This window comes from Crotalus tigris, unplaced genomic scaffold (genome assembly GCF_016545835.1).
Source record: "Crotalus tigris isolate CLP2741 ecotype Arizona unplaced genomic scaffold, ASM1654583v1 scf7180000020264.354078, whole genome shotgun sequence".
In the NCBI taxonomy this organism is placed as follows: Eukaryota; Metazoa; Chordata; class Lepidosauria; order Squamata; family Viperidae; genus Crotalus; species Crotalus tigris.
The window spans coordinates 56,484-77,531 of record NW_024097935.1 but is presented as its reverse complement, the minus strand read 5'-3'; the positions used below and the strand labels follow the sequence as shown (position 1 = coordinate 77,531).

Genomic DNA, 21,048 nt, shown 5'->3' with positions numbered 1-21,048 from the left:
TCCAGATTTCATCAGCCATGCTGAGTTTGGAGACCCCCGTTCTAGAAGGCAGGGGTCATGGCAAAACAAGCTTTCCTCTTGAGACCCAACAGGTTTGCACTCAGCACCCGGAATATTCCTCTCTCAGTAGGTCTAATGGAAATTGATGGAATCTTTGACAGCAAAACATCAAGTCTACTACGTAAACTTGGTTGGAAGGATTGAAGCAGCATAAAACCGTAAGGGTCCACTTTGGCTTGATTTACAGATAACCTACTTTATGAACCCAGTCATGATGATTCATAAAGTATGATTTAATTTACTGTGTGAATTTAGTCACTGTGGTTTATTGAAAAATAGTACTTGAGCAAACCAAGTTTAGTATGATGCATAAATCCAGTGATTCTACTTTCCCATTACTCAGATCTCCTGCTGCCTATCATGACTTGGCAACTGACAATACTAATTAATGGCAATTCTGCCTAAGGGGATGAAAACTAGTGGGAATAGTTCTAGCAGCCATCTGAGGTGTCGCACTAAAATCACAATTGGAGTAAATGAAGCATATTGGCTGAGAATTCTGAAAATCCTCACTCAAATTAGACTGAAGATACTTTTAGAAAATTTTAGAAGATGAAGGATATTTAAAACTTGAATATAGAAGTCATACCAAAAACATCTGGATGAAAACAGCCTCAGATACCTAGATAGCTAGGATACTGATCAAATGTTGGTTAGCAACAAATTGCACCTGGCCAGTTTGCCATATCATCAGTCTCTCAAGGACCACTAGAATCTTACTTATCAATAGTTAGCCCCAGACCTGTATTAAACATTATTATTTGAATATATTTAAAGTGACCAGATACTTTCTACAGAACTTTGCAGTCCATACATAGGACTTATTATTTAATTTGTATTCCACCTTTATTATTTTTACAAATAAGTCAGTGAACATATCCAACATACCTTCCTCTTCCCCACAGCAACCTTGTGAGCTGGGTTGAATTGAGAGTAATTAGACAAATCATCCAGCTGGCTTTTATGGCTAAGATGGGACTTGAACTCATAGTTGCTTGCTTTCCAGCCTGATGCCTTACCCACTAGTCCAATCTGGCTCTCTAATATACAGTTTACAGCTAATGTTTATATTTTTACAGCAGTTAGGCATTTTCCATTGTATAAATTGAAAAATGGAAAAAGGTGCCACTTCTTTTTTCTGAGGTAGTTCAAAGAGATGCTTTGATTGAATGATAGTCAAGAAAATCACTCATTAAAGCTTTATAGAGTCCTTGTTTAACTATTGTTAACAATATAACGAGCTAAAATCTTCTGCTAAACACCATATATTTTGCTTGATATTGATAATGCATGCTCATGAACAGAATCGTGTTATTTTCCAGATTTGGCAAAAAATGCATATAACAAGTATCTACAGAAGTTTCTCATCTTTTTCTTAGCATGCAAAAGTTATGCACTTTCATAAATAGTTCAATTCTGATATATGTCTATACGATAATAAATTGAAAATAAGCTAAAGTAAATATTCAATGACCTGGTATTATTTCTTTTACTATCCTATTGTATGTCAAATTTCTATTTTCGTTTTTTAAATAAATCACATTTTATTACAATCATATCTTAGATAATTTAACCTATTAGATAAAAAGGATTAATAGTTTAATCCTAGCGTATTAATTCCTCTTAACACTTTTTCCAAATGCAGGCAAAATATAAAACATGATTTATTTAAATTATATTCATCTTCTTTCTATAGGATATAAAAATAGAGAAGAAATGCAAGTTGAGATATTGCCTCTTTTGTTTTCATAAAGCTAATATTGAACTCAGCTACATATACTATATTTTCTAATATCAATTTAAACATGGAAAAAAGGACCTGTGCAATAATTTAAATGAACAGCCACCTTGTGCATGTCACATTCAAATAATCAAGAGAAGACAATACTACTATATTTTTTAAAATCTTGCAACTGATTTATATTAACGTTGATGCATTAAACTGATTCTGTATTTTTCCTGGATCATCTACAATATAGAGTAAATTATGCGTTGCATTTTGAGTTGAAAAGGCATTAGTAGTATTATCATCAGATATCAAATTAATAAAACACAAGACACCACATGTTAGATATAAAACAGGAATTCACATTGTATTCCACTCAAGGAAAAAGAACATTTTATTTTCTTGAGAACCATTTTATTTAAGACAGTTGCAGGTCTAATATGCCATTATAAGTTTCATTATGAATCAACAATAAAGTGCTGAATTATATTAATTACCTGAATCTTAATCTCATTTGTAGTCTTTACTTATGGTTTCCTTATCAAGTCTAAAAAGCCCTTGCTGCTGTAATAGCTAAGCTGTTGTGCAAGTGTTAAAAAAATAGACAGCTTTCAGTGGAGGTTATGTAGGACCTCTTGATGTTTCCATAAATATGGCTAAGGTATTATAGAATAAAATGCATGCACATTATCCATAGGAGTTATTTTCAAATGAAGAAGGGAGATTCTACAGATTCTTCTGTTTACAACCGTATCATTAATTGTACTAACTGAAGGCTAGATCTGACAAGCATCATGCCAACATGCTTTAGTTTCTTTTGTGGTTAAGTGTTTTAAATAGTAATCTCAGACTGTCTGATCTAGTTATTCTTGCCAAATTTATCAAAACAAAATTCAGATTAAATTCAAAATAAAAATTTCTATGCCTAGTCGCATAGTCAGCCCCAGCAAAAAAAAAAAAAAAAAAAAATGGGCAGAAGAAGATAGCAATACATTACTTCTCTCTGCTTGCAACAAGACTTATTAAATAACTTTCACTCTTAATTTAATGTGGGTTTGCCAACATGAGCACATTTTACTCCAAATTCAGCACAAAACTCTGTAAAAAATCTATAGAAAGCAACTGCAGAAACAGCTAGGGGCAAAAAGTCAAATTAAAGTTTATACAGCTGACAACGTTTTCAAAAACTGTCAGGCTGTAAACGGCATGTTCCCAAGAAAGTTCTAACAAACTGCAAGAACACAGTATCAGAGCTGGAACTAGCCAAGTGGTGCATAGAAATATGCCAACACAAAAACAGTCCTATTGAAGCCAGTGCATAGAGAGGATAAAAGCACTTATGGTAATTGCAAATGTCAACAAGTCTTTACAACTTGAATAGTTCAGCAATGAACTCATTAGAAAAAAGTAGAAATGCTCAAGCAGGAACGAAAAAAATGATTTCCCAACTATAGAAGATTCACACACTAGTAAGAATAAGACAACATCACAAAATTATTCAATTCAGTCCTAAACAACCAACAGGCAAACTAAACCAGAATAGACAAGCCTTTAGCTGGCAATTTTAGTGAGTCCAAATATAGTGTTACATTTCTAAATAATCCACAAAATATATTATATGATATGTTTCTTTTAAATACCGGGTAACCAATTTGGCAGATCCATTTCTAATGATTTAGTCAATTATCAAGATAGACCAAGCTGAATGAACAATGATGTGTCGCTGGCATATCATAACTATGTTACTAACTCATGCTCCCACAGTTCCAAAAGTCTATTGTGAGGCTATCATCTATGTAGCAAAACAAATTTCTCAAGTTTTTCCGGGATGTGCCCTTGGTAATTTATGCAATGATTCACAATGACACGGGCAGCAAGACACTGCAATGTAGTATGGTTGATTGGCTGGATCAAGTTCTTTGCCATCTCTTTTTCATCCAGCAAGTCAATAGCAGTCTGTTTGTGTAAGTTTGTTGCATCAAAATGTGCACCTGACTTGATAAGAAGATTCATAATGTCAGGATGGTTGTTCAGTGCAGATATGTGCAAAGGGCTGTTGTCATCAGAGTCTCTAGCATTTACATCAGCACCACATTCCACTAATATAGCTGTGACTTGCAAAGAAGGAAATTTACAAACTGGGTAGCGCCCCACACAAGTTGTGTTCTTATCAACAGCCAAGTGGAGTGGGCTAAAATTATTTTTTCCCCTAGGATGCAACTTAAGAAACTGATATATAGTCTGTTTCTTAAAATGATCTTGTTCAGTACTACAAGGAACTTTTTCCAATAAGCAAATTAAATGCAAAATGATGGAAAGAGCTTTGTTGAGCTGTATTTGGTCAGGTGGACACTGAGTCTGTTTGATAGCACGTTCTATTTCAAGGACACTTTTGCACAGTATGCCCATAAGATCATCAAAGGTAACTGTTGTGCCCAGGAGACCTTTTGCCCTGTCCTGTAACATGAATGAAAAGAGTTCAGCAAATGATAAAAGACTGCTGGCAGTCATAGGGCTCAGAGGGTCCAAATTACTCTGCTGCATGTCCAAAGCATATTTCCAGAGATTGATACATCGTTTGAAGTTTCCAGAATCTGCATAGACAGCACCCCTGTACCGAATATAGTAGGATGTATCTGGGTGAGAAGGACCAAGAATACGTTCTCTAATTAGCAATGCCTGCATTCTCATCTCATCAGGGTCTGCAATTAGGTTCTCTAACTCTTCAGCATTGTTCACCTCCTTGGCATAATCATAGGCCATAATTAATGTCTGAGGTATAGGTTTGTTGAGAACGTTAGTCCTATCGCTGTACCTCATATCCATAGCTCTTTTCCAGTACTTCAAAGCACCAAGCAAGTCTCTCTTTTTGTCCACAAATGTGGCTCCTAAGAGTTCCAGGGCATTGATGCATTCTGTTTTGCTTGTCTCAGCATGTTGAGTCAAAAAGTCAACTATGTTTGTGTGGCCTGTAACACTTGCAGAGAGAAGGGGAGTCATTCCATAACCATCTTTTTCCATCTTCGCACAATACTTCAAAAGCATCTTCATGATTTCCAGGCTACCGGATTCTGCACAGTCATGCAATGCTGTATTTCCTATTAGAAAAGAGAAAGCAATGATAATGAATTTTACTATAATCTTCAGAGCAAGACTACATCTAATATAAGTATCTAATAAAGGGAAAATGCTGATTAAATATCAAATACATTATCTAATTCTAACTGCTGAAATGGTATTTCATAATCTAAGTAGATAAGCAAATAAACAAACATCCAAGGGTAGTATAATTATATCAACACCGTATCAAAAAGACTATGTCGAATCATAGAAAAATAAGAAAAATAATTAGTATTACATATGTATATATCTTAAAATTTGCCAATTCAAAAAGCTAAGTGATTTTTTTTTACAATTTTCCTGCAACTTTTCAGCAGACATTCTTACTGTATTCTGACTGTTTAAAGAGATAAAAGAAATACCATTCTATATGCTCATCCTTCTAACCAATATTCAGGCCTTTAGATAAAAGAGAAGAGCATTGGAATAATGACAGGATCATATAGGAAGGGCTTTCTCTCTCCCTCAACTGGTAATTGCAGAATAGTAAAATAGTTATCCAAATAAAAAAGAAAAACATAAAGACTAGTTTCTTTTTATGTTGTGTTAGCATCCCTAGCCTACAATTCATGTGACGGGTTTGACATGCCTGGCCTAGATCAAATCAGGAAACAGCTCCACAGAAAAACTAGAGCTATACTTTACAGAGATAGAATAATGCAACAGAATGTTGCCTTCCTTCCTCTTACATGACTGGGAGATGGAGGAGCCATCTGAGTCTTTTTCCAATATTCTCTTATCCCCCTGGGCTTAACACATGTTTCTGCATATGTTATAGTCTTGATGGCTTCTCCAAGGTCATCTCTATGGCTACTCCCACATGATGGACTAGGTTCTTCAAAAATCAGGGTAGCATATTGGTTATAACATTGGGCTATAACTGGAAACTTGCTGAATGATTTTGGATTAACCACTCTTTCTCCACCAAGCCAACCTCACACAGTTGTTGTGGGGGGAAAAAACAAAACAAAATGAGAACCTTATGCAGAGATGAAATCTTGGAGAAAAGGCAGAACATAAATAAATAAACATAAATTATTAACAAATGGTGCTCATCTTGACAATTCGAAATGCTAAGATATTTTCTGATGAAACATTCAGATCAAATCAGGTATTGAATCATGTATTCAATACTAATAGCCAAATATAATTTGTTTTTAATAAGTGTATCTACTATTTTAAATAGTGAAACTGAACTGCAGTGTTAACCTAAGGATAGGAAGTATCAGTGAATTATTTCAAATATCAAAATAGTATAAACAAATTGATTTCATAGGCAGCCTTACCAATTTGCCAACTATAGTAAATTTAGGTACATGCTTGAAGTAGATAGATTAATTTCTATCAATTCAGATGAGAAAAATTAAAAGGAGGAGATTCATGGAGTAAGTTAAAATATTGTTCTAGATTAGCCATGAAAATGTTGTCATATTGAGTACTGTGCATATAGTGTGCCACTGATGTGCAGGTACATGCCAAAGGTGAAATAGTTATAAATACAAAATCACATAGTCTGGTGGTAAGGTGTGCATTTGGACATTAGTGCTGATATTTTTGATAGCTTGGAGTCTATGTTTATCAGGGATTATAGTGTATAGTACTTCAATATCCCTGATGACTTAAATGGTTTTGTTAGAGAGATTTTGCTTATGGAATTCAATTTTCTTAGGAAGTCTGTGGTGTCTCCTGTGTAGCTGGGAATGCTGGTGACATAAAATTTGAGTACAAAATCCATGAAACCAGATATTCCATCCTGTGCTTAAGACAACACAGAGGCCGTCTGGTTTGTGTATTTTGGGAAATAGATAGAAGATGATTGGTTAGAATTCCTGGGGTTTCCCTGTAGATATGTTCTCATGTGTCTTTAGGAAATTCTTTCACCAGATTGCACAGTTTTCTTATATGTTATTGTGGAATCTGAGGAGAGAAGTTGGTAAAATATGGTTTTGGCAATTTCCAGGTTTAACTGATATCAAACTTTAGATGTCTATACCTTTTTTAAAGATGCTCTGCTTGAATTAGTATATTCTTAACTTTGACTGCCCCATATAACGCTCCCTGCTAGCTTACAAAGATCTCTCCCTCCCCAAATAAACATACAATTTTGTAAACCAATGCATTTCATTTTTCTTTCGGCTGTATTACAAAAAACTGTTTTGCAGAAAGCTTTCCAGTACTATATTGTTGGTCCATTTTGAAACATCACAGTAGCTCACCAGTGTTAGGATAAAATACTTTTAAATGTCAGCGTAATTTTAGAATGTATTTTTTTTTACAACACAATGACAGTTGTGTTGTAAAGCAGTAGGAGAGCAAAGCAACACTTTGTATCAACTTTTCTGTCTTGCAGTCTTCTGCTTATATTGAACTAAGTATGTAGTATATATACATATTTCATTTTGGAATAATAAATATATATACTTATTGTATATATAACATTCAGAATGTTCCTGCAGGAAATAAGAATTTAGTGAGAATTTGCAGTTTAGATAGCTACTTGTTCTCCAAATTCTATTATGACTTCAACAACTGCCATGTCACCATCAACCTTGGCCTAAACCTATCTAAAGAACAATCTATTTCTCCAATGTCAATTTAATATCATTATACAATGGACACAAAAGCACCACATTAAATAGGAAACTTACAGATTGCCATGGATACTCACTTGAGAGAAAACTCAACTGATGGAATTAAACCAGCATTCAGGAGGCTGAACCACTTATCTAGCGAGATCAATAGACAAATCAACAAAGACTGATCAATTTCCAGAGATGGCCAATTAAAAGAAACAATAACAACAACAAAACAGACGAGACCATGAATCAACAGAACACCTACAACTACAGCTTAAACCACTCAAGTGCATTATTAACAAGCTACAGCCCATACTAGACAATTACAATGTATTTTCTCAGACACTGGATGGCCAGTCCACACTTTCATATAGACAACCCGAAACAGATTTTCACAAGCAACAAGAAACAATAGGACAAGATGCCAAGTGAGAACTAGCCCTTGCAACAATCCCAGATGTCTAATTTGCCCCTACTTCTAAGTCAACAGCACCATTACAAGTCCCAACAAATACATATAAAAGATTAGAACTATCTTCACATATTGTTCCTCTAATTGTTCCTGTAATATATGTCTTACATATATTAAGTAATGACATATATTAAGTAAGACATATATTACAGCAATGCCCCTGTGGATTCTAAATATGACAAATAAGAGAAACTTTGTGCAAAAGAATTAATGGACAAAAGTTTGACATCAGAACTTAAAACAAGAATAAAGTAATATCCAAACTCTTTAAGCTTCCTAGGGCAGACCACAAAGTGACTGTTTTGGAAAACTAAGACTAATAATACCATTGACCAAGAAATTGCCAAATTCACATACAGCAAAACACTCCAGTCCAGGCAATGTCAGAAAATCTCAACAAACATATGGATCAACAAAAACAGTAGATTTTTATACATTACAATTATTAGTTGATAAAGTACTTATAATTTGTCTCACATATAATCTGCATACCCAACCTAAATACACCGCTCCCCTATTTCACTCCACTTTAAATCCTACATTAATCTAGCTACTTTGTACATCTGAAGAAGCGAGTTGCAGCTCAAGAAAGTTTAAATCTTTTAATAAAATTTGCTAGTCAGAAAAGATGCTATCAGACACACAATTTTTGCTACTCTAATAAATATTTCCTCTTATAATGGATGGGTTATCTCACACATGTGGATGGGACTGGGTTAAATAACAAAGATAAGTTGTTTTTTTTAAAACCCATAACTTAAGTTTTGTACTACAGCTTTCATATATTTTCCTACTTTAAAACAGGGAGAAATGTAGTTATTTTTTGTTAATCACAAAAATCCCAGGGTGAACTTTGAAGACTGTAAGTTATCTGACCCAGTTTATGGCATTAGGTCAGTTTGCCAGATTATCCTTTTTGTTATAGCTGGATTCAGTCTAGAAATATGAAATATTAAAAAATTATCCCTCTTGAAAACATTTACTTATCCTTACACTTTACTTAGACACAACTATAAAGAGCTTACTATTTATAAATCCACAAAAAAGGATTAAAGAAGTACAATGCATAGTGGCCCTCCTCATCTTGAAACAATACTTAATGTATTTATATAAACAGTACATGATGCAACTATTTCTTTATCTATTCAACAAAATAAATTGTTTACAGATCATATTTTTAACTTTGTAAATTGATCTTTTACATACCAATATTACCACTGGTTCCTAAAATTCACTGAAATATTTTTGTATTCTTAACAACTGAAATAAATATATTTCAAATAGCTATATATTTACTTCAGTTTCTTTCTTAACTATGTCTTTAATTTACGATTTAAGCTAAAAACATTATAAGCATAGTTGCTGAAAGCACTATAATCCCATAGGGTTTATCATCAAAGCTCCAACCATACTCTAATTTACAGTATAATTATTGATTATAGGTAGTCCACGATTTACAACAATTGAGCCCAAAATTTATGTTGCTAAACGAGACAGTTAAGTAAGTTTTACCCTATTTTACGACCTTTTTTGTCACAGTTAAGTGAATCACTGCAGTTGTTAAATTAGAAATACAGTTTTTAAGTGAATCTGATACTTAGTGAATCTGGCTTCTCCATTGATATTGCTTGTTAGAAGGTCACAAAAGGTGATCACATGATCTGGGGGCACTGCACTTGTTATAAATATGACTCAGTTGCCATGTGTTTGAATTTTGATCATGTGAACATGGGGTTACGGCAACTGTTGTGTGAAAAATGGTTAGTCACTTTTGTCAGTGGCATTGAAACTTCAAACGGTCACTAAAAAACTGTTGTAAGTTGAGCACTACCTGTACATGTTCATTAGTCTTTGAATTTTAAGTATTATATTAGTTCCTATCTTCTAGGATCACATACAAATCAGCATATATTATATCAAGAGAAAAAAATGTAAATAACAAAGTGGGAATTAATGTATTTCTTCTGTCTCTAGAATATTCTGCAACTTGTTCTTTCATAGACACAGCAAAATCACATGCTCCGTTACCGAGAGCTTAGTAATTCTAAAAACTCAAATATTAAAAATGCACCCACTTAGCATTTTTAAAATAGCTTTGCAGCAATATATTACTTAGATTTATTTCTCTATACTGTTATCAGCAAGATTTTCAAAGCAAGAAGCATAGAAGCCTTACAGAAAATGATATTCTACTATCACTTCAACAGAAGATAAAATATACTGTGTATGCTGGAAAAGAAATATTCTTTACAGATAACCATTTAGAAAAGCTTCCCTGACAATGAAACAGATGGTATCAGAAAAACTAATTGTTTTTATTATATTTTATCAAAGTTTATAGATTTTTGCTATTTTTTGATGCAGACAGAGACTATCAACCCTTATATGCCTCAGTACGTTCTATTGAATTTGATGGTACTTGTTTCCCTAAACTTTAAAAAAAACCCAGAACATTTGAATTGATAAACACAAACACTTCTAATACAATCATAAGATTATGTTCTTTAATGCTCAATTTGATAGAATACACTCCATTGTCCCATAACATGGAAAAATGTTTAGATTAATAACTCTATGCCTTATTTGAAAAATGCTTTCCAAACTTTGATTGCTTTGAAAGATAAAATTATTACAATGTGGTGTTCTCCAACACTATCTATATAAGTATTTGCCAAGCATCAATAACTTTTATTTCTACCTTGTTGCTTCTGTTAATAATTTTAGTAAATTACAGATTTTCAGAACTTGAATTATTTACACATTTTAAACTGAAAACTAATGTTATGAAGGCCATCAAATTGTTTAGCTGGCTGGCTGGTACCAAGATTCAAGTCCCAATTTAACTATGTAATTCAGTAAGTAACTGGGTAGTTACCATCTTTCAGCCCAAACTGTTACATAGAATTTTTATTGTAGTGAGAATAATTGCTTTAAGTGTAAATAATAGGGAAATGCAATTAATAAATAGCACATTGTTAAACAGAATAATGGACAAACTGACAACTGTTGGTAAAATTATTTGTAATGCACCTGTAAAAGATAAATTAAAGTAAATAAACAACCCACCTCCTGAAAGTCTTATAAACAATCAGATCATGCTTCAAAGATTGGAGGACAACCATACAAGGACCTGTAAGATCCCATTTACCTTACATAAATTATCAAGTTCTTTATTAGTGAGAAAATTCTATTGAAAAATCTTGGTTTGCGCATAGCATTAAACAATGACTTATTATGTATATACATAAAACGTTTCCATGCAAAAGCACTGCTAATAAATATTCTCCTTCCCGCACCTTCTCTTCCTACAAAGAGGAATAAAACAAAATCTGTTTTGAGTTTAGCAAAATTTGACATTTTAAAATAAAATGTCAATTGCTAAACAAGCCACCTTCGATTCTGGATTGTATCTGCAGATTGCTTAGCAAATTAATGTTTATTTTAAACCATAATACCCAGTTTGTAAGCAACATAAAAAAATCTGTTAAATTATTCTTTTCATTTATTTCTTTACCTAGTCATGGAATGATGAAGTAATAATATATAAGAAATCTTGGCATAAAGTTCATATGATATGCAAGTTATGTATGAATCTTACAATATACTTTACAAAAAATTAAAAAATAATGTACTAAAATAAGGCTGAGAATTTAAGGAAAGGAGGTTAGGCTCTGCTGCCAAGTTCAGTAACAGCTTCTTCATGTTATAAAAATAGAATTCATCATACACTGCTCTAAGAGCAGAACTTATATTTCAATTATGAGTCATTCAGTAACACAGTGAAAACTGACAGGATAGAAGTTCACTAAGCAACAGAAAGCAGAGTACTGAATATTGTGTTTAGAAATTGTGTAGTGATTTTTAATAACTATGTTGTAACTTCTGCATTAATCTGTGAGATAGACTAACATGGATTATCATACTCTATATGAGGTTAATATATTACTTTATGAGCTTATAACCAAGATGATAATCATAGACATCCCAAAAACAAGCCAGTCATACTTGATTTATAAAAATTTTACTGTCACTCAATATTTAATTGCATATAATGAGTATTATTTATGAAAAATTAAATATATTTCACCCCTGCCAAAGTTTGGAAGAATGAAAGCTATGTGTAATGCCAGAGTTATTATAACATTTTTTTAAAATGGGAAGATAGAATCAAGTGTATCTGAGTCAGGGACAGGCTAGTTATAATAAACAGTTGGCTGGAAGAATGGTCATACTTACTAAATCAGGAACTATGTTAAAAATGAGGAAAAGGTGTTATGAAAATATAACCACATGCTCACAACTAGAACAAAAAGACAAGGCAGGGCAGCTGCCATCACAGTATAAATTAGAGAAACAGTTTGAACATTGTTTCAGTAGCCTAGGGAGGACCATAAGAAGAACACAAAGGGATCTGTTGTGATCCCAATACCACATCCTTTGTTTATTCCATCACAGAGTGACTAATTTCATTCAGTTCCTTATCATAAAAGTTTCAGCAGGTGGCAGCACCTGGCTTATGTCTGTCTGAGCTCTGAAGTTATATAGAATTGGGCCTCATTAGAACTTGAATAAGAACCACCAAGGAAATCAAGGGCTGTTGATTACAAAGGAAGTGACAAAATCCCAGGAAAAGGCAATAGCAACCTTTCTATAATTTTGCAGATTTGTACATTCAAATAAATAATATCTGTAAAAAAACAACTTTTTATTTAGTTTCCCTATTTAGTATGTAGTGATAAAATTCATGACCCCCCCCCAAAACCCAAAATCTTAGGTTCTACACAATGCTTTTAGAAAAAGATGTATCAACAAACTATTTCAAAATATGCATGCATATGGGCTTAATTATATATATAGCACCAGCAGAATATACACTAAATAACATTTTTTTTAAAAAAAAAACCACTATAATTTATAGGATAAAGCTTATTAAATCCTAGGTAAATACCGGAAGAACAAATCAAAATGTGGCTTAGTTTGCTCACACTTTGAACCTCTAAGATGAATATTCTGAAGAGAGTTTTTTAGGAGTTGCCCTTTTAAAAATGGATACTGAACTCACCTTTGACACTTTTTCTATTTACATCTGCCCCTTTCTCAAGTAAATACTGAGCAATTTCTTTGTGTCCTTTGTAGCAAGATATCATAAGACATGTATGTCCGTGACGGTTAGACACTTCCAAGTCTGCTTTGTGTTCCACAAGGTACTTTACAATTTCTAGGTGACCATCAAAGCAAGCAGCTCTGAGAGGTGTTGAGTTTGTCAAAGTGGTATTGTTGACAGATGCTCCATGATTTAATAAAGACTGAACCACTTTCAAATGACCAGCTGCTGATGCCGCCCATAGCGGTGGTGCCCCTTCAATAGTCTCACCATCAAAGTTCACAGAACCACCAATTTCTATAGAAGCACTGCAATGTTCCAGTAGGTGTTCCACCATGTCAAGATGCCCATATCGGGCTGCCATTAGGAGGGGAGTAGCACCATTTGTTTTTTCTGACATCAGCAAAGCCATCTCGTCTTTAGTTTTATTTGCCAGTAACTTGGTGAGGAGTCGCAACTTGCCATCACGAGCAGCATTGAATACGGCTGTCTTAAGATCCATTTAGTCTTGTCCTCTTCAGAAGCAAGATGAATGCAAGATGCCTGTGCACTGGGACCACAAATTTGGATATTATTCTGTGAATTATCCTTGGCAGATGTGTTACCGTTGTATACTACATCAACTTTCAACATGGGACTTCCAAAGCAAGCACTATACTTTGCAGCCTAGAACAAAATACATATTTTAGATTTGTGAACTATTGAAGCAGCTACAGTTTTTAATACCTGCTCTCTATCCAATATTTATATTTCTTTTACTTTTATACTTTTTATAATTTTAGAGCTTTTAATAATACTATTTTGTAACTATTGTTTTGTAGTTTTGTTTATGCTGCTTAGTCACATTTGAGATGGGTAGCTATATAAAATTACAAATAAATAAGTGAATATATTGTTCAAATGGATCTTTTTTTAATTACCAAGTGAAACACTTAGAACAATGCCTGGGCCCTTATTTATACCCTTCTTCCTCAGAAATCCCCTCCCAAAAAACACAGCTGAAATCACCAATTTTCTCTCTGTTTTTGCCATCAGAATTAAATTGTAAATTATTATAGTAATCCCACGAATATCTTGCTCGACCAACCCTGAAATCCATCCTGGGAACAACCCTTCTGACCATCTATTGGCACATTAGATTGCAACTACTAGGTTGGTCACAAAATAGTAGGGATGTTAGTGCCTGGGATTTAAGTTTGTCCTGCAAATGTCACAGATCTCCTTCCACCCCCAAGCACGAAGCGCGCCCTCAGCCTCGAGGAGATCTGAATTGTATCTCTCCGCCAGCTTTTCCTGTATCTCTTTTAAACGATTTAGCGACCACGAATATCTAATCTTATTCCTCCCTTCTCGAAATTCGACACCCACATGCGAGGACCTCAACCTATCTTAGGATGCCTCTTCCCCCTCCCGCCGCCGCCGCAGCTGCAAAATCGTTACGGGCACGACGCGACTCTGAACGCCCTTTGTCACGTCTTTCCTTGGGGAGCCTCGGGTGGCGAAGGGCAGCAGAAACAAGCAAATCCCGGCACCCTCGGCTTCAGGAAAGTCCCAGGCTGGCGACCGATCCCGTTTCACTTTCCATTTGCCCGCCTTCAAGATTTCGCCGCCGCCGCTCAACCGCTTCCCTCCCCTTTACTATCCCAGACAGTCAGGCGGGCGGAGGGGCGGACGGGCTCCTAGACGCCCGAGAGCGAGGCCAGGGCGGAAACTACGGACGGGGTTCTCTCTTTCCTCCCCCGCCTTGAGCAAAGCAGGGAAACGATCCTGGCCGGGGAAACGAACTACCTTCCCGAGGCGTGTTGAAGGATCGGCGTCGACTCGGCTCCCCGAAGCAGCCTCCGCGCCGCTTCTTTACACCGAAGCCTCCGCCACCGCCGCGCCCCGTTCCCAACGCAGCTCCTCCATGACAGGGCAGGCGCTCCCGACAGCAACGACCGAGCCTCCGCCCTCTCTTCCCCCTCCCGCTCCAGCGAATAAACACATCCTACCTTACTATCGTCCGCCTCTCTCCACCCCTCCCCTCAGATCAGGCCCACATGGGGAAAAGCGTAAGGCGCAGGAGGTAGGAGGCGGGGCTCGGCGAAGAACAAGTTAGGCTGAGAGCGCAGGAATGAAGACGGTTGAGAAGGCGAGGGCGGGTGCTAAGCCGGAGTGGGGCGGCGCCGTGAGGTGCGGACGGCTGCTGACTTCTGGCCTGAGGGAAGTCGGAGAAGTCGGGTCGCGCAACACTGGGCTAAATTAGCACATAATGGAGGCGAACGGGCGCCAAATGAACGTGGCCTATGAGCAACCCACCTCCGTGAGGCTTCCCCTGGCGCACTGCCAGTCTGACTCAGTTTCCCGCCCGCTGCGTGCGGCCCGCCGAAGAAGCGATGGATGGTTTCTTTGGGCTTGCGTCTGGACGACAGAGGGAGCGGGAGCCGCGAAGTGTTGATTACCGGCCAAATTTAATTGTGACTAGTTGACCAGCACGCTGCGGTTCAAAAAACGAAGAAAATATGTTTGGGGATATTGTTGTATCGTCAGTGCGTTGGTTTCTTGGAATTACGTGTAAGCAATTTGGGGTGTTCGTGGGAACTTTGGGGGGAAATCACTTTCCAGAAATATTTTCCGTCTATATTCAGAAACATTGAGGTGTGACTATTTATTTACTTACCTACTTATTTATTTATTACCCTTTACATCTAGAATCTAGATATGAGCACTTAAACTCCGTAAGACTTCACTGCCATTACTTTAAGTGACACAAGTTAAGATTCAGATTCAATTCAGATCTGACTATATGGTAAGCATAAAACCACTCACAAGCAGAATTTATAGGGCTTCTACCTAAAGGCATGCAGCTATGCCATTTTTTTCTTTCTGAAATACCTTTTTTCTACGGGTTAAGGGGAAAAAAATCCAAAAACAGTGGTTTAAAATGGGCCGGTTACAAATATGGATCTCTAAAATTTTGTGAAAAAAGCAAGAGACCTCTAAAAATCTTTTGAAGAACCTCATTTGGTCTTGGATGTCAGTTTGCACTGTATGCCAAATATGGAGTGTTTGTGAAATTAAAACTGGATGAGGTGACTTAAATTATACAGAATGAATAATGGGATTTTTACTCAGGTGTGTGGTAAGTGATGTATAATCAAAAAATAAAATTGCCTTCAGTGTGATAGGTTTGAATACAATAGCTAATATTACAGTTCCAAGTATTCTTAAGATCCAACCCTAAAAATAAAGTCTGTTTTAACCCATCTCTTAACTGAAATTTCTTAACTGAAGATGAAGCATTATTTGGATTACAATTGTACTTCTGCACATTTGACACTTTAAGCTTCCAGCTTGTTCTAAGGGTAATCTGAGCACTAAACAGTTTGCATAAGGTAATTATATTTTCATTACCCTGTGAGTTCATTCAAGTTCTTGATAGAGTTTTGCTCCAAATTCTAGCAGCTAGCCAATAGCAGAATTAAAGCTGAGAGGCATGTAAAATATGATTTCCTCAGTTATATCTTAGAATGTAGTATTCCTTGTTCTGATAATCCTGAATAATTCTTTAAAGCATTCGACTGCTTAATAAAACAATTTAACATATAGGTATTAAACTATTCCCCTTTTTCCTGCAGTGTTTTAATAATTTGTATAATATAGTTATATTGTTTTTTTTAATATATAATCTTTTTAGAGAGATTATTGGTGTGAAAATCCTGAAACAGCTTCAATTACATTCCTGGAATGAAAATTGTGGATTATATATAACATCCTATAAGTATCATAATAAACTCATTCAATTGGGTACCTGTTTACATGTAGTGAAAATATTATCTACAGTATCCCAAAGAAATCTGCAGTTGTAAAGAATTATAAGGCTTAAAGAAGTTTAATTTTTCTTTAAGAAAAGAAATGCTACAGCAGAATAGCAAAGATCAATGAGAAGTGAAAGCATTCACCACTGTGAGAAAACAAAAATTGGAAAAAGAAGCAAGAGAATGAACTGTTCTGAGAAAGGTCATGTTGCCTGGAACAGTAAAAATAGGACTCCACACGCAATATATTTTGTAGGTTCATATTAAGCAATAACTTTAACACCACTTCACCCAGACATGGAAAGTGCAGTTCTAGTTAATGAAGTAGCAGGACATTCTGTTTTATCTTAGGGCTCTTCTGGTATAGTTGTGTTAACATGCATTTGCCCAGGCCTTGAGTTAACAGTAAAGTATGCCAGCATAAATCCACCCAATAAAATGGAGCCCTAATCTGCATCAGTTGCAAAAGCAATAAATGTGTACTTCTCAAGAATGGCTATAGCCAGCAACATCCAGAAGTCGCCTGTGGAATAGACAGTGCCACAGGAACAGGCCCCTCACCCACCCATCCACCCACAAAACAGACTGGCACATAAACCCTGTATCAGAAAACCTGTGATATTCATTGGTGGTAGAATCCAAGTCTCACTGTTCTAAATTCTCTGTGATACAGATTTAATATTCTCCCAAAAGAGAACACTAACTGCCTTTTAAACCTAAAGTAAGGTAAATATGGCATAAATTGTGACTGGGCAGATACAAATGTTCTTTCCTGAATTTTTTTTTTCATTTTTTAGGTAATTAATCTAAAGACATTTCCCAATAGGAACCAACAATGTACAAATAAGCTTCTGGGTAGACAAATAAAGCACAATAAATCTCTAATGACAGTAGTGTAATGGGCTTTTATAATTTATTAAACTAATATGCTGCCTGGCTCCCAACAACTCTGGGCAACTCACAACAATCAAATTACAATAAAATCAATAAAATATAATCTATGATAAGTGTGACAGCTAGATGAAATAAAACTGGAGTAGGGGTGGAGTGTTTGCTCACCAAAGGCCTGGTTTTCACCACTCTTCACAACAACAAAGCAATCTTGTGTTCTCAAGTTGGCTTTAGGAATCATACAAGCAGGTACTGAAAGACAAAGATCCTTCTCCCCTTTTTATACTGGTATTTCTTGGATTATGACCATTCAGTGACCATTCAAAATTATAGTGGCACTGAACAAATGGTATTTAAAACAGGCCCCTTTAGTTCCAACATTTGTCTCATCTCATGGTTGTGTGATCATGATTTCCTACATTCCATGATAGCTTCCCAGTTAGCAAAGTCAGCAAAAAGTCAGAAGTCACAGTTATGATCCTCATGGCATCACTTAAGAATGGCAACCGAGACTGCTAGAATTGCCATCGCTAAGTGATATGGTCACAAAAGACATCACCTTTTATGACTGCATTGCTTAGTGACGACAATTCCAGTCCCAATTGTTATTATAGCCCGAAGACTTTTTGCAAACATCTTTCAGACAGTTAAAGGGTTCCACATCTACTGATTACACTGTGTTTCAAAACTGAACTACTATTATCTTGAACTACAGGAGGCTACTGGGGAAGGTGCATGCTATTTATATATAAACAGGAGAAGTTAAGCCTATCAGCTTGTCAAACTAGTTAGATATTGAATAGATCAAATTCCCTGGCTAGTTGTGAAACAGCAGAAAGGCAAACTATTAGATACAATGAGAGGATGTCCCTATTCTCTGCATCCCTAAAAGACTGGTAGGTGGAAAAGATCTGCTTTCTTAAGAAAAAAATGAAAGTGAAGGAACAAACATTTGCTGCAAAAAAAAAAGGTCTTGAAAATATAAAGTGATAGCAACTGAAACCTGCAAACTTAGTCTGGTTAGTTGCCAAAACATATGGCCTTTCTAGCACCTCCTACATCTCCCTCAGTTACAGGGTGTGCTTCTTGTACTGATAGAGCACTCTGCTGTTTGTCAAGTGCTCACTGAGCAGCAATTAAGATTTTCAAACATGCCTCACTTCAAAGGCATATTTCAAGAAACTTCAGTATCAGTTTTGACTAAGCAAGACGATGACACCAAATATCTTGCACAAGATACCATTAGTTTGTGTCTTTCTATATATCATCTAAATTCTAGCTGTTTGAAAGTGTTTTGATAGTAGCTTTTTTGTTTCTTTATGTCTCAGTTTAATGAGTAACATTTTTTATTTAGCAGTTTATTTTTGTTACCTGAATAGTGACATGGTTGTTGTGCAATGACTTTATGCTTTAAAACATTAGGAGCAAAGGTACATTATACATACCAAAAGGAGTGCTTTCCTGCTACACATTGTCTGTTAACTGTTTTGCCCTCATTGGCTTTCTGACATGTAAATTCATATATGAAACCAAACAGCTGTTGTGGGAAATTACAAAAGAAAAAGAGAAAAAGAATGGCATCTGCAGTATCACTTCACTTTCTTCTTTTCTACAAGCATACATATGAAAACCCCAAGTGGAGAACCGTGGATGGAAGGTTAACAACAGCTGAGAAAATGCTTCATTTGTTGGGTGGTTGGTTTTAATATGCCACCCCTTTCACTATCAAAATCATTCAGGGAAATTGTAGTGCCTTTACTCAGATATCACTTCCATTCAGGAGATAAATTTTATTACTTCATCAAAATAACGTCATTTAATATTTTTAGAATAACATAAAATTGCCTGTATAATATTGATTTTTATGAAAATGCGGAGGGCAGATGTACAACTATTGTCAGGGCAGAAATATTGACACTGTATTTCTGAAGAATTGAACTATCCAGTCTAGTGACTTTAGATATTGCTCAAGATAGATGGACAAAGATTACTAGACATAACTTCAGAATATATTATGGGTAGGGCACCATTTTAATAAAATATGATAAAGACATGCTTCTTCAACAAGGAAAATCAGTAAGAATGCATGTCAATATCCCTATTCTATTTTCATGAAACTAGTGAAACCTGGGAAATAACGAATCTATGTTTTGCAAATTGATAATGTCCATGCCACAAATGTTATATTATTTGTGTCAGTGACAACTGTGTAAATGTCGAAGTATTACTAGCAGTTTGTACAACTATTAGGTTAGAAGCTACTGGAAAGTATTCATAATATTGAATACAAGTCCTTGTGCTAGCTGCAATATGGTGTTTTAATCTGGCTTAGAAGGCTGTAAAAAGTGGAGTCCTCCAACATCCTTTTTATGCCAGCGACAGTGGGTGGAGCCAAAGTTTAGGCTGCATTTTACAGTTTTGGAAAATTTAAATAAGGTTGTTAAGATAGGGCATCCAAATCTGGATAGCAAAAGTTCAGTGACAGCAAAGTGACACAGAAAATGTTTTGTAGCCCTCATGTGGTTGCCCAGAGTTTTGCAGCAAAATCTGATAGCCCTAATCAAAAAAACAAACTAAAATCCAGAATATTTGCAGATGTTTAAGATAGTCCTCTCACTCCTGAAACTCTATCCCCAAATGTGCTCAATATCTACCCACTGCTGAATTGCAGTTCTCAACATGCAATGCACTGACCTGGCCCTCAAACTTACAGAGGTTTTGCATCTCTGGCTTAACATATTGTGAGAATCTTGACAAATGGGTTATTTGTTTGTTTAGGAAATTTTGATGGCTGCTTACTCATTCACGATGACTCTAGATGGCTTAAAAACAATAAAAACACAGTATATAAAAGTAAAATAAAATAATAAAATAAAATAAAAATACAGTAACCCCCCACTCCCCGTGACAACACAAAGTCAAATAAGCCATTTGATGGTTGCATCCCACTCTGGGTTTCCCAGGCCCACAGGCAAAACCAAGTCTTCCGGGCCTTATGAAAGAGTGTCAAAGAGGGAGGCAGTCTATTTCTAAAGGGATATTTCGAAGGGAGGGATTTTTATAAATCATGATCCATTTGTTCATGGACTGAATTCATTAGTTCAAGACTAACAACTACATTCTCAAAACATGTTAAACTTGATCAGTTTTTCTTCTTGGTTGGGGGAGGAGATGGCTTCTTGTGCATGCTTAATCTATTTAATTTCTAAATCAGTGTATTGTATGAATGCAGGTTAATGGATTGTATGAGGGCAACCAGAATTTAGTGAATAAAGCACAGTAGTTATGTTCATATAACATAT

The 21,048-nt window shown here is 35.7% G+C and overlaps 1 protein-coding gene across 1 annotated transcript; it reads right to left on the bottom strand.

Annotated features, from left to right (window-relative positions):
• Window positions 1-2,162: 2,162 nt before the first annotated feature.
• FEM1C (fem-1 homolog C) lies at window positions 2,163-15,046 on the bottom strand. Its single transcript, XM_039366325.1, has 3 exons — window positions 14,847-15,046; window positions 13,017-13,724; window positions 2,163-4,884 (listed from the first exon to the last, which is right to left on the bottom strand). The coding sequence occupies exons 2-3, from the start codon at window positions 13,558-13,560 to the stop codon at window positions 3,575-3,577; spliced, it is 1,854 nt and encodes a 617-aa protein (XP_039222259.1). The 5' UTR covers window positions 13,561-13,724; window positions 14,847-15,046; the 3' UTR covers window positions 2,163-3,574.
• Window positions 15,047-21,048: the final 6,002 nt, after the last annotated feature.